The following is a 14,969-nucleotide window of genomic DNA, read 5'->3' on the forward strand; positions in this document are numbered from 1 at the left end:
TTATCCAAATTTCACACAGAAATGGACTGGAGCCTGTGGCTCTAAATCAGGGTCTCCCTCTAGACTTGAATACAGATTTTTTTTTTAAAGTATATAAGAATATTAGAGAGTTAACAAGCATATCTTCTCTAGTGCCATAGTAATTCTGCTCTACATTCAAATGTTATTTCCTGCTATGTTTAGGTAAATGGTATAAGGTAAATGCTCTTGGTAAACCAGTAAAATGGAAATCTTCTCAAAGTCCAACAAACCAGGCTTTTTCTTGCCATTAACTTTTATGTGAGGACAAGGGAGTTTCTAATTTAGAGAAACAACTTCAAAACAAGGTAGCACGTTTCCAATAGCAAAAATATAAAATTTTGGCTACATAATAATTTAAGTAGGCTTTTGTAGAATAGCTATTGTTTATAAGATTCTTTGTGAAAAGGTTTCCATGGAGAAATGAGTTTCTAGAATGGAATTCAGAATCCTTACTGCAAACTTGCTGCTTAGCAAGAAAAGACCAACCACTTGCTCTGCCCTTTCAGATGTCAGGGAACTCTTCTTCAACTATACCAAGAAGCTAGAGGATAGCACTCATTTCTGCTTGACACTTGTTCAAAAAAAAAAAAAAACCTTGGAAGGAAGATAACCTACTCTGAAAGTCACCTAAGGTCCCACTCATTCACAAGGGGATTTTCTAACATGACACTAGATGGGGTAAAGGTACGTATTCCTGGGATTCCTCACCTGGGCTAAAAAGGGGGAAACCTTCAAGTGGTTTTATTATTTTGCTTTTTGTATTCTTAATTTTATTGTTATTAAGTAGTTGTATAAAGGGTTACAAATCCAAAAGTCAGGTTATGATATGAGAACAGTGCTTGACAATGTCACCCCTTCCTTTGTTCTCCTTCATTTTCCCACTCCTGTCCCTACTCAAAAGTTACATAGTTCATTTTTTTAAACATGACGTACATTCAATACAATAACTGCATTTGCTCACCCTTCCTCCCTCCATTCCTGTGCACTACTCTTTGTCAAGTAGTTTTAATGCTTGTTTTCTTTCTGGCATTTTCTAAGTATGAAAAAAACATGAAACCGAACTTAGTTTCTAGTTGACAGTAAATATAATTATGAACAAAATTGAATATTTTGGTGTAATAGTGTACTAAAATACCTTAAAGAACAGGAATTACACTTTGCTTATTCTGTAAACCTAAATACTATATATAAGAAAGTGACAATCATCAGCCCTTTTAAGAATAAGGCAGAATTTTAGATATCATTGTGATCTCAAAGACCTAGAAATAATGGAAATGTCCTGTTTATTTCTAACTTAAAAGATAACTATAGAGACATTGAAGGTTGGGGTTGCTTCTGGCCAAACACGACTGTAAACATTCTTTTTGTAAATGTTTCCTTTAATTTTTTTTCCTTGGACACTATTACTATCTGTAGGGTCTTTATTCCCTCTATTACTAAATAAGGATAAATGTGAAGACTTCATTTTCAGTGTCAATCTCTATATAAAGTGGATTCTGACACTTCAATTCTTTTCTCATCTGCACTTTCATGCAACTTCTGTTTGGATGTTTCTTCTGAGATAATCAACTCAAAGACTGATTTTATTTATTTTTTTGTTGGTCATGGGTCTCGAACTTTGGACCTGCACACTGTCCCTCAGCTCTTCAGCTCAAGGCTAGCACTCTACCATTCGAGCCACAGTACCACTTCTGGCTTTTTCTGCTTATGTGGTGCTGAGGAACCAATTCCAAGGGCTCACACATGCAAGGCAAGCACTCTACCACCAAGCCACCTTCCCAGCCCCTGAAATTTTAATTTTAGTATTTTTGGGTGGCTGAAGATTGAACCCAGTGCTTCATGCCAAACACCCATGCTACCAAGGAATTAAGAGTTCTGGCTTAAAACCTTGCAAATTTAAATCCAAACTCATCTCTTCTCTATCAAAAACCAGATTTTGACTGACTTCTGTTTATGGATCATTGTTTCAATTATCCAAACTCAGGCTGGTCATCTTTTGCTCTTTGCTCCTCATATACACTAGGCTCCACAGTCCACTTTTCTTCATGTCTTTCATATTCACCTTTCCTTTACTCCTCATGTATTCCTGTTACCACTCTGGTAAAAAATCTCTTTGAAGAATCTCTCCCTTCAAAATGCCTAACAGCCTACTTGCTGATAATTACTTTTGGTTACTATCTTTTCTAGGAAAAACACCTGCAAAGGCATGCCCATTGCTTGTTTATTCATCTGTTATTTAAAAATGTTTGCTTTTTAAGTTGGACCAATTGTACCTGTTCTTTCTCATACTTAGCTTCACACTAGAATTTAATGAAGAGTAAAAAGGAGAATGACTTACTTTCATTTTCAGCCTTAGGGAGAATAGCTTGGGTACTAAATGTACATTTGGGGTTTATGTCTCACTGGATTCAAAATAGCTTTACCTTCAGAAATACTATTTGCTATACGGCCATATTTCATGGTATATACTCAAGGCCAAGGGAATATATGTAGTGAACTCTGGGAGCTTTCCAGGCAAGTAGGAGCAAAATAGATTGGCATTATGTTGGCAGAGACTAGCTAACTTTTCCCAATTCTCAACTCTCTAATTTCTGGCGTAGGCTCACAATAGATATTTTTTTGGATGACTGCAATCTAATTGCTTCAAATACAACAAAATTATGCGTTACTACACATAGCTCAAAATTCCCCCTTTTTAAAAACAAAATAATTTGGTATTTATTGAAAATGTCCAAAGGACAAAGGTAATAAGTGATTACCTCTGAGACGTGGCATTGAAAGAGGAATTTTTAACTCAGCACTGAAACAGTAAGTCTTAACTTTGATAAAAATTAACAACCTATCTAGAAAAAAAACATGGCACACATTTGGCTTAGGGATTTTTACCTTACTGTTCTTCAGAACACTAAGTCATACTCTATCTAAATCAAGTAACCCAGATGATAAAACCAGATAAAAACCCAGATAGGACGGAGTCACTCCAGGCCTTTCCGGGGTTGGTACAGTCCCTGTGTGACACAGCTGGTTTGTGTTCCTCAGGCATCCTGACCCAGAACCATGAAGGGGCCGGGGAGGGGAGAATCCGAGGATGTGCCGAGCCAGCGCGGGCTGCCCGGAGCGACTCCGCCGCGCAGTTACCGGGGATTTACCCACCAGGAGTTTCTCATTCTCTCTCTCACACACGAGCGCGTTTTCTAGAGGAAAGCACTGATTATTCTGGCCAAGCGACGCTGCCAGCACACCTCTCCTACCCACTTTCTCTTTCGGTCTCACACCTAACTTTCCCCCTTCCGCTTTTCTGGACTTCACGCCTCCTTTGAGGGCGGATTCTGCGGGAAGGCAATCGGCCTACTCAAGGGACCACAGGACGGTCGGCCCCGGGGAAGGTCTCGCAAACGACCGCGGCCCTGAGACGGGGGGGGGGGGGGGGACCGAGAGGCTGGACGGGCGGGCGGGCTAGCCTGGCGCCCCGGCCCCGCGGCCAGTCTGCCTTGTGGCCCTTCCAACCGCGCCGGCCCACCCTGCCATGGGAGCCTGGGGGGTCGCGCCGGGGAGGCCCCGGCTCGGGGGCCGCAGCCGCTCCCCGGGCGGGCGCCAGGCGGAACGCCGATGCCGAAGCGGTGCTAGCCCGGGGGGGTTTGTCGTGTCCACCGGGCGCAGGCTCGGGGGTGGCTGGGACCTGAAGGCCGCACATCTGTTCCTCTTTCTCCACCCACAACGCTCCCAACGCCCGGGGCTCAGGTTCCCCCCTTTCGCAGGCTGCTGGCGCACCCCTCGCGTTTCCTCCCGGCCCCGGCACCCTCACATTTCCTCCTCCTCCTCCTCCTCCCAGCTCGGCCTTCCCTCCCCGCCGCCCGCCTCCAGCCACGTGACAGGAAGAGCTCCGCAACGCGGCGTCACCGACGTCCGCGCCCCCGCCTCCCTTCCCCAGCCCTCTTCCCCCCCCCCCCCCCCCATTTCGCTCGCCCCTGACAGGCGGCGGCGGAAGGGCGAACGTGGTCCGCGCGCTCCGCGCTCTCCCCAACCACAGCTCGCCAGAGCGCCGCCGCGGCCGCCGAGGAGCAGGCGCGCGGGTTCCCGGATGTGCGGCGCTCGCGGAAGCCCCGCCCCCGCTGCCGGCCCGCGCCCCCGCCCTCCGCCCTGCGCGCCGCCGCGCTGCGCCGCGCTCCGCTCTCCCCTCCCTCTGCCTCCCTCCCCCGGTTTCGTGCCTTGAGGTTGCGGGTCAGCGAGAGCCGCCGCAGTGAGTCCGTCACGGCTCCGGCGCGAGCGCGAGGCTGCAGCCCCCGAGTCGCCCGGCCCTCTCGACCCCCTCGGCCCCGGCTCTCCGCCTCTCCGCCCGCTCCGCGCTCCGCATCTCGACCTCAATTCCGTTCCCTCCGCCCTGCCCGCTCCCTCGCGCGCCCCGATCCCCGGCCGGCGCGGGCCCCGCGGCGCCGCCTCCCCTCCCCCAGCCCGCACCCCCTGCCCGGGCGTCCCGAGGGCCGTCGCCGGGCCGCCGCCAGAGCCGCGTCCCGCGGAGCCCGTCACCGCCGACCCTCGCCGCGCCCGCGAGCCGCCGACCCGCCAAGCAAAATGGTGAGACCGCCACTTCCCGGGTGCATGGCCCCTGCCCCCCCCCCAGCGTCCCCGCCTCGGCCTCCGGGATCGGGGCCGACCCCGACGCCCCCCACCCCCGGATAGCCTCCCGCCTCCTTCCCTTCCCCGGTGGAAAATTCCAGAGACCCCGGGCCCGGCCGGCGCGACGGCGGGCTGCGGGTGAGCCGGCGGCGGCTCCGGGGCGCGTCGGCGGCGGGCGGGGGCGGTGGGCCGGCTGCCTGACAGGACCGCGGCCCTCCCGGGGCTGCGGCGCGGGGGGGGGCTGCTCCCGCCCCCGGACCTCCGGGGCGCCCCTCCGCCGCGCCCGCCGGGATTCCGCCTCTGCGCGATCCCCCGGGGTCCCCTCCCCCGGACGGCCGCCAGCCGGGCACCGTCCCCGCGGTGCCCCGCCGTACTTGTCTCTGGACCCTCCTCCTCCACCACGCGGCGTCCCCCCCCCTCCAGTCTTTCTATCTCCCCTACCCCACCCCCGACTCTCTCGCAAGTTGGAGAGTCTTCCGAAATGCTATGGAAATGATAACGGGTGGCAAATGGCGCTTTATGTAAGACCCACTTTTGCTCCCGAGCTGCGTTCTCCCACTCAACTGCGCGTTCTCTAGCAGTGCATCTTGGCACCGGGATCCGGCCCCTCTACTTCCCCTCTCCCCGTTTAGCCTGTATTTCCTGCTGCTTCGCAACCTGAGGGGGTTTCTTGAGCTGCTCCTTTTCTTTCTCTCTGCGCTGGTGAACCGGAAAGGACCCAGGTATAGCTAGATCCATTAAAACAACAACAACAACAGAAACAGAAACAAAAACAAAACGTAGGCCGGCTTGGCCTGGGAGGAATAGGGAGAGACTTGCGTTTTGAATGTTTGCCTGCTGCCCTGGATTTTTCACTTTCTTTGTTACCTTCGTGGTGTCTCTCTTGGGGGTGGTTGTTTTTGAATCATGGCGATTTAAATTTGTCTTTCCTTACCCTCACATTAATCCCTAGGTAGAATTCACTGCTGTAGTGTTTCAGACCGACGCTAGGGGTGTGTCTCTAGCCTGTCACTGAAGCCAAGAAATCAACGACGCCCTTTTAGCCTGTTACCTTACCGGTTCTCTGGCTCTGGTTAGCCTTTGGAGCTTCCTTTCTCTTTGCAATCAACAAATGTATACATAGCAGAAAAAAACAAAAATCACACTGCTGTTCTATGTGTGTCAGAATGAGATAGGATTGTTGTTACTTTTTAAGTTTTGAACAGTCTAAAAGATGTTTAGATTGCTTGCACCTTTATATGGTATTCTACGTAGAAGACTATGCATATAGAATTTAACTATAGTGGTGGACTAGTCAAGAGAAATGGAAAATCAATTTGGTGATGATGGTTAGTGAAAAAGTGAATAGTCAAATAAGTCAGTGTGTATTTACAATTTAGGTTAAGTGTGCTTATTGGCATGCTTAAGATCCAGATTAGGAGCAGATGGAATAAATGATTCATGATTTTGACATGTAGAGGAAGTTTTTCCTTGCTAATTTGGGAAGCATTTCAGAGACAACTTTCGCTTTCCAAAGTCCCAAAAGTTAGACTTTTCCTTACTATTACAGAAAACACTTAGGGAAGACCATTCATCATACAAGGATTTCGTTGGTGTTGTCTTTTGAAGTTAAGAATTGTACTTTAAGTACTTTAATAGAACTTCTTACATGTGTATTCTACGTAAATTAAAATTCAATATTTTCAAAATTTTAGTCCATTGGAGTGAATTTTTTTGTTTTTTGTTTTTTTTTTTGGGGGGGGGGTCTGGTCGTGGGGCCTGAACTCTGGGCCTGGGCGCAGTCCCTCAGCTCTTCAGCTCAAGGCTAGGGCTCTACCACTTGAGCCACAGTGCCACTTCTGGCTTTTTTGTTTTTGCTTATGTGGTGCTGAGGAATCGAACCCAGGGCCTCAGGCATGCAAGGCAAGCGCTCTACCACTGAGCCACCTTCCCAGCCCCTGGAGTGAATGTTTTTATTTACAGTTTTGCACCTGGGGATTGTTTGAACTGAGGTTCCAATCCCTAGCTAAGATTCCTCAAGTTGCATTTTACTACTGTGCTGTATCCCAGCCCCCCCTTTTTAATCCTCATAGTACTCACTGTTTCCTAATCTTTTAAAACATTTCAAAATTACGTATGATAGTGCTTTTTTCCATCTCATTATTCTTAGCTCTTTCCAAGTTCCTTTTAGGTTTTCGAATTCACTTTTGGTTAAAACTTTTCAATCTCCCCAGGAACATTTCAAGACTGACATAATTCATATTGATTCCCCTTAGTTCACATGGATTCACCAATTTTAGTGTTATTTGGGTTTGTTGAATACAGCATTTGTTTATAAGTTTCAAGACCTTACCTATAACTCAATTTTGCCATGTGGTATATTTACCGAAATACACCATATTGGAGTAATTAATTTTCTTAATTAAATTTCTGAAAATTTTTTTTACCTTGTATGAGAAATCTCTAACTCCTGATTATTATGAACATAGTTACTTTTCCAACAGTTGTGTGTACGTGCATGTACATGTGTGTGCATGCCTACTCATGTGTGCATGCCTGCTCATGCGTGTGTTGTGGAGCTTCAATTCAGGGCTTGGGCACTGAACTTGAGTTGCTTTTGCTGAGGGCTAGCACTCTACCATGTGAGCCACAACTACACTTCTGACTTTTTGGTAGTTTATTGGAGAATCATGGACTTTCCTGCCTGGGCTGGCTTTGAACCATAGTCCTCAAATCTCAGCCTCCTGAGTAGGTAGGGTTACTGGTGTGACCTGTGCCTGGGTTTGTCAGCAGATTTTATAGTATGGATTACTGCAATTGCTGATTAATTCAGATAAGGAGAAGATAAAAGGCCTTGTAAGATTTGAGTCCCTAAAATATTCTTTTCTGATAGGTATTGATACAACTTGAAGTTATTACTATGATATAAATATATATGTAATTTTAAACAGGCAACTTCTCTTTGGGCAAATTAAAATTCCTATCAGTCATGAGAAGACAGGTTTCTTCCCTTGTTTTATTCCATAGAGGATGAGAAAAATAAAATGGCATGGTACAAACAAGATGAAGCTGTCTAGCAGTCAATCAGCAATGAAAGGAACAGATAAATGTGGAAGAAGAATCAGATATCTATCATAGATAGGTAGTATGAGGAAGTAAGGTTGGGTAAGGAAGATTAAGCACCAAGCACCTCAGACCCTGGGCACAGTGTCACGACAAGCAACTGGAGATTCATTTATATCAGCATCATATCATTTCTATTGTTACTGTGTTCTTTCTTCAGAAGATATTACAGTAATTAAAGTTTTGTCATCACTTAAGTAGAGAACATAAGACTAATGCTGTAGTTTTGAAATAAGTTGTGATGAGTAGTATAAAAAAAAAGCAAGATGTGTTGCATTTTTCTATGAAGGAGTGAACGTTGTGTTGGGTCCAAAAGGATTGATAGGATTGTAGGGGGGGGAGAGTTGTATCTAGAAGATGTTGTAAATCCTGAACATAGGAAGAGACAGCGTACATTTTGATTATTGATTTTCAAAATGTATTTTGGTTGGCAGCTTCAGTATCATCTGGAAACTTGTCAGCCCCACCCTAGAACAACTGAATCCGAAACTCTTGAAAGGAGCTAAGCAGTCTAGGTTTTATAGGTCTCCCAGGTGATTGTGATGTATACTACATTTTGAGAGCCACGGTTTAGAGAATATTAAGGAATGTGTTTATTAATCTGTTTAGCACTAGTTACATAAACAAGATTTGACTGTTATCTCTAAGCAACTTAGTGAAGTGGAGTAAAGAAGACAAATTATGCAGCATAGTATGTGCTATTAACAAACTAACCTGGGATGATGGAAGAGCATACAAGAGGGAAGCGTAATCACAGAAAGCCTCCTGAAAGAAATGGGGCCTGGGTCTTAAAAGGATGAGTATTTAACACTCCACATAGGGACCTAGTATTCAAAGACATAGAGGCATGAGCTGTGCAATCCATTCAGAAAACTATAAAGTACAGACAGAGCATAAAGATGGCTCTACTTAGGATTTCTCAGCTTTACAGGAGTGTGAAAGTGCTAAAAGTATTCAGTAGAAGTTGTACTTTAACATACATAACCGTATGTTAATGATGAGCATTATTTTAGTGTGGTATTCAGTGAATTACATGAGATATACAACACTTATAAAGTAGGCTTTGTTGTAATCCTGACTGCTCTGGAGGCTGAGATCTGAGGATCATGGTTCAAAGCCAGCCTGGGCAGAAAATTCCCTTTGAGACTCATCTCCAGTTAATCACTCAAAAACCAAAGTGCTGGAGCGATAGCTTTGAACAAAAGAGCTCAAGGAGAGCACCCAGGCCCTGAGTTCAAGCTCAACAACTGACAAAAAAGTAAAGTATGCTTTGTGTTAGGTGATTTTGCCTAATCTGCTAATAAATAATTACAGTAATTCATATGAGAAATAAGGACCCGGAAAAATATGGTAACTGCACAGATGGATAGGATAGACTGGATATTTGGAGGCACAAGAGAAGACTGGATAACTGCTGGGAAATAGAAGGAGCAAATCTTGCTTTGGTATACGGCGTTAGTAACTGAATGGTGATAATGCTATTCATTCAAGGAAATGTTTGTGAACATCTACTTGGTGTTCACATATATTTGTCCTTAAGAAATTTGAGTTTGGCCAGATGATCAGTTTCATTTCCAATTTGATAATATGTAATTTCTATAGGCTAGAGTGCTATGAAATATTAACAGTGTCTGCTGCAAAATGTTATAGCCTTAGAACATAGCAGAAGGAACTTCATAGGTTGGAGGTTGAAAGAGGCACATACATTCAGCAGTGATTTTCAAAATGTGGATTCTGGACTAGCAATGTCAGCGCTGGGCCTTTGGTAGAAATGCACATTCTCCCAGGAAATAAAAGAGAAGAAGATAAGGAGAAATGACGAAAGGCTTCTCTTTGGGACCTACTGACTTATAAAAGTTATGTAAAGGTTTGTGGTCAACAGATCTTTGTTCAGAAGAGAAATAGGAGCTTAGATGAAAGATTTGAGAATATCTGTATATTTATACTAGGAAGTGTTTGGAGCCATGTAACTGGATGTAATCTTTGTGTGTGTGTCTACCAGGGCTTGAACTCAGAGCCTTGTGCTCTTGCACAGCTTTCTTGCTTACTCTACCAGTGAGCTATACCTCCAGCCCAGCAATTTGCTGATTTCTTGTAGTCATAGACTTTTTTCCCCCCCTGACTGACTTTAAATTTTCAAGTAGCTGTGAGCCACCAGCACCTGGCCAAATGCAGTTTTATATAGAAAGAGTATAATAGAAACAAAGAGGTGAACTTTATAAAATACTTCATGTAAGAAGCAGGTAGAAGCCAGGTACCAGTGGCTCACACCTGTAATCCTAGATACTCAGGAGGCTGAGATCTGAGGATCATGGTTCAAAGCCAAGGCAGGAAAGTCCAGCTACCACTAAACTAAAAAGGATGCTGTGGCTCAAAGTGGTAGAGTGCTAGCCTTGATCACAAAAACTCAAGGGACAGTACCCATGCCCTGAGTTCAAGCCCCAGCTGGGTGCATGTATTTGCATGCCTGCTTGTGTGTGTGTGCATGTGTGTGCTTGTGTATACACATACATCTTTTAAAAAAGCCAGTAGAAGTTGATGAACAGATAGGGTTGTTGAGCATAAATAATCAGAAAGACAGTTGGAAAATTAGCAGTGATGTGAGATTGAATTGAGTTTTAAGCAAGAAGGAGAGTTGGTGAATAATAGATACTGCTGAAATCAATGAGGAACAATTTGAAAGTGTCTTTTGAGTTCTGGTGACTTAGGCAATAATAGTTTGATGTGATGGTGGTGAGGAAGTTCAGGATTTATTGTGTTTAATAAATAATAAATGTGTGGCCAGACACTTGAGTGTTGCTTGCCCTTTCACACTTTAAATAGAGGATAAAAGCCAGAGAATTTAGGCTTGAGGAAGGATTTATTTTGGGATCAAATGAATAAGCCAGGAAGTGGAGGAAGAGACTGTCTTTTAAATCTCTTCAGAGGAAAAGGGTGGAATTATTGACAGTTGGTTATCCCTGTGTATGTACCTGGGGCTTGTACTTTGGGCCTGGGCACTGTCTTTGAGCTTTTTGGCTCAAGGCTAAAACTCTACCACTTGAGCCATGTCTCTACTTCTGACTTTTTGGCGGTCAATTGGAGCTAAGAGTCTCTCAGACTTTCCTGCCTCATCTGGCTTTGGACTGCGATCCTCAGACCTCTGTAGGTGAGATGTCACTTTGACTAGTTTTACTAGAACCAGTACTAAATTGATTGATGATTTGGCTGTTGCTTTTTTGTAAATACTATGAGTATTCACTTTTTATTTGTTAGAGTTAAGTAGGTATTTTAAGATCCATTTACAACAGGACAAAACATAGCAGCATAAAAAGAATCAAATTTTTACCCTTGGCAGCTGTTTGCACTTTTTTTCTTAATCTGTTTATTTTCAGGGATCGTTTTCTTTCATGTCTTCCTGAGTGCTATGTCACAGTGACCACCTGTTTTAGGCATTCAATAAGCTGGTATCTTCTAGCAAAATAAGTCAATCTCTAATAAAGATTAGAATTTTAGGAAAAGTAAGTGATAGTGGATAATGGGAGAAATTGTGATCTTATGTATGTTTATAGTATAACTTTTTCTAACAGAATTTTGTGTTTTTAACTCAGTAATTCTCAAATTTATGAACAAAGCTATTCATTTTGACTTTTTGAGTTTTTGCTATTAGCTCATGTTCTTAACTTTCAATCCACTACAGTTTTATGGTGTCTAATTTAATACTCATTAAACTACATATGCCTATCTAAAATTTTAATTAAAATTAAAACACATACCTATGTTTTCTGTCACAAAAGCTGTAAATTCAATGGCTACAAGTGGCCTATGATTACTTTTAGTCTGTTTTCTGCTGCTGTGATGAATAGCTGACACTGGGTAATTTTATAACGAAAAGGTTATTTGTGACAGCTGTGAAAAGTCCTATTTCAAAGGGCCATGTAAGAAGCTCTTGCTGTGACAGCATGGTGGAAGAATCAAGCAATCGAGAGGGCAGAAGTACACAAGCTTAGGTCTCTGTGTATGTAAAGCCATCAGTTCCATAATGGGTGGCTCCACTTTAGCTTCACCTACCTCTCTCACCTCCAGAAGGCTCTACCTCCAGCTGTCATCACATTTGAATTTTGGGGTTAAGTTTTACACATGAACTTTTGAAGGGGCATTCAGACTATATAGCATTCTCTCCTCCACCCCCTAACTCATGTCTTTCTCACATACAGAATGCATTCATTACATTTCAGCTCCTGAGATCTTAACTTGATTAGTATCAACTTAAAAATCATAATCCAGCCTGGCGTCAGTGGCACCTGTAATCTTTAGCTACTCAAGAGGCTGAGATCTGAGGATCAAGATTCAAAGCCAGCCCGGCAGAAAAGACCTGTGAGATACTTACCTTCAATTAACCACTCAAAAACCAGAAGTGGCGATGTGGCTCAGCTGGTAAGAGCGCTAGCCTTGAGCACAAAGAGGCTCAGGGACAGCTGAGGCACCAAGAGCCCCACAACCAACCAAAAAACCCAAAACAAAACAAAAAACAATCAAAATCCATCTCATTTGCGTTAGATGGAAGACTCAAGGCATTCTGATCATCCCAGGGAGTTTCTTCATCATCATTGAACCAATGAAATAATCAAGTTACATGCTTTAAAAAAATTGGTGAGAGACATAGGATAGACATTCTTATTCCAAGCTTTGCTTAGACATTTCTCCCAGATATCCTAGTTGATTGCTTTTCACTTCTCCATCTTGTGAAGTCTTAGGACATTAATTTTTTTTAACTGTATCACCATAAAAATGACTTTTAGTACCTTGTTTCTTATTTCTGAGACCTCATTAGAATAGCCTTTACTGTCTATATTTTTGCTATTATTCTGTTAAGGATCACTTAAATAATCTTTTTTTTTTGGTTGGTCGTGGGACTTGAACTCTGGGCTTGGGCACTGTTCCTGCGCTCTTCAGCTCAAAGTGAGTGCTCTACCTCGTGAGCCACAGTGCCACTTTCGGTTTTCTAGTGGTTTGTTGGAGATAAGAGTCTCATGGGCTTTCCTGCATGGGCTGGCTTTGAATTGTGATCCTCAGATCTCAGCCTCCTGAGTAGCTAGGATTACAGACGTGAGCCACTGGCGCCTGGCTCACTTAAATAATCTTTTAACAAGTTCTAGGCTTTCTTTACAGCTCTCTTATTCTGAGCCTTTATCCACAATAGTGTTGTTAATCCATTCAGGAAGGCAGAGCCCTCCTGACTTAATCATTTCTTAGGCTTTAACCAAGCCAAGGTGTTTTTCAAATGCTTTGTCCTTCATTTATTAGTACCTTTGTACCTTTCTGTCTGAATTGTCATTTTCCTTTTTCTGTTAAACTTCAGAATTCTTTGACAGTGACATTTTGTAAAAACTTTCCCTGCTTTCCCAACCAGTTAATGACTATATGTGAGTAATCTTCACATAATCCATCCCATGTTATTGTATATTATTTGCTTCTCATCTGAAGCAATTGGTTTCTTGAGGACAAGGGATATATTTTTTCATCTTTATAAATTTAGTCCCCGTGTGTTATTTTCATGCAGTACAAGAGTGTGATGAAGCTAAGTTACTTACTATCTATGATTCAGGAGGTCTTTTAAGTCCTGTAGATAGTGCTTGGAAAGTGCAAGTACGTTAGGCACAGTTAAAACTGCCGGAAAGACAGTGCTCTTAATTAAGTCATAAAAGTCCTTTTTTGCTCCAAGTTCTTTTTGCATATCTTAGTAGAGTTATATGTTAGGGTATTCTTTTATTTGCAAATAGCAATTAAAGGAAACTCATCATTAAAGGAAACTCAAAGTTTATGAATGTTTACTTCTGTTTGAACTGGTTTATTCCTCCTAGAACTTCTGGGAACAACTGATAAAGTGAGAGATTACAATTCTAAATCTTTGATTGCCTTCATTTAGCAACCAAAACATTTAATGTTCATATGCTGCAAACATATTGTCAGGTACAAAGATGAAAAAGTTAACATCCATGGAGACTCACATGAGCACAGATTGAACTGGAAGTGTGGCTCATGTGGTAGAATGCCTGCCTGGAAAGTATGAGGTGGCCCTACGTTCAAATCCCAGTACTGACAAAAAAAAGAAAGAAAAAAAACAATCCCCAAAGAAAACTACAGCTTAGATTAAGTTAGTCATATGGACAGAAAAACTATAAATACTTCAGTAAACACTTTTTAGGTGATAGATTTTCCCTCTTCCCCTCTCTCTCTTGCTCACTTTTGAACAGTATATAGCAATGTTGACATTTTGTTCCTGATTTTAGTTATTTGCTCATGGAGTTGTATAACTTCAAGCAATTATTTCAGTGCTGAAAGACTTATTGTATATATATATATATATATCTGTATATATATGTGTATATATATGTATATATATATTTATGTTGCTTTACAGTGGATTTTATTTGCTGTTCTGTAGTAGAGAATTGTAACACCTCTATATCCTGATTCCCTCCCCCCCCAACTATAAAATGGCCATATAAAACTGCCTGCTTGATTCAGTGTTCTTGTGGTATTGGGCTAGGTAATTATCTAAGATGCTTGATAAATTGCAAAGTGTTATTTTATAAAATTATTTTTGCTGGCTGTTTTTTGTTTGTTTTTTGTCGGTTGTGGGGCCTGAACTCTGGGTCTGGCACTGCCCCTCAGCTCTTCAGCTCAAGGCTAGTGCTCTACCACTTGAGCTACAGCACCACTTCTGGCTTTTTCTGCTTATGTGGTGCTGAGTAATCAAACCCAGGGCCTGCCTCATGCACGCAAGGCTAGCACTGTACCACTGAGCCACCTTCCCAGCCCCTGGCTGGGTGTCAGTATTGGGCTTGAACTATGGTCCTGGGTGCTGTCCCTTAGCGTTTTCACTCATGACTGGCACTCTGCCACTTGAGCCACAGCTCTACTTGGCTTTTTAGTTAGTTGTTGATTGGAGATAATAGTCTCACAGATTTTCCTGCAGAGGCTAGCTTGAGTAGCTAGGATTACCTATGTGAACCACTGGCACCAAGCTTGTTTATAATGTAAAGATTCATAGTTAACTGTTTTTTTTTTTTGGTCAGAATGAAGTTTGGACTCAAAGCCTTACACTTGTTTGTCTTGCTTACTTGCTTGGCTAGTGCTCTGCCACTTGAGCCATGCTGGGCTTTTTGCTGGTTAATTGGAAATGCTTTTGGACTTTTCTGCCCAGCTTGGCCTTGAACCATGATTTTGGATCTCAGCCTCCTGAG

General features: G+C 43.3%; 1 protein-coding gene across 2 annotated transcripts in view; it reads left to right on the top strand.

Annotated features, from left to right (window-relative positions):
* The first annotated feature begins 554 nt into the window (after positions 1-554).
* The window catches only part of Ppp3r1 (protein phosphatase 3 regulatory subunit B, alpha), a 46,286-nt gene continuing 31,871 nt past the window's right edge, over positions 555-14,969 (top strand). Inside the window, exon 1 of one of the 2 annotated variants that reach the window (XM_070004499.1) lies at positions 555-705. In XM_070004499.1, coding sequence (XP_069860600.1) covers positions 685-705 — 21 coding nt within the window. In that variant the 5' untranslated portion in view covers positions 555-684. Of the gene's footprint in view, positions 706-4,216; positions 4,597-14,969 lie in introns of those variants that run through there. The other variant, XM_070004500.1, reaches the window with a different exon arrangement.

This window comes from Dipodomys merriami, unplaced genomic scaffold (genome assembly GCF_024711535.1).
Source record: "Dipodomys merriami isolate MVZ:Mamm:240054 unplaced genomic scaffold, mDipMer1.0.p SCAF_63, whole genome shotgun sequence".
Classification (NCBI taxonomy): domain Eukaryota; kingdom Metazoa; phylum Chordata; class Mammalia; order Rodentia; family Heteromyidae; genus Dipodomys; species Dipodomys merriami.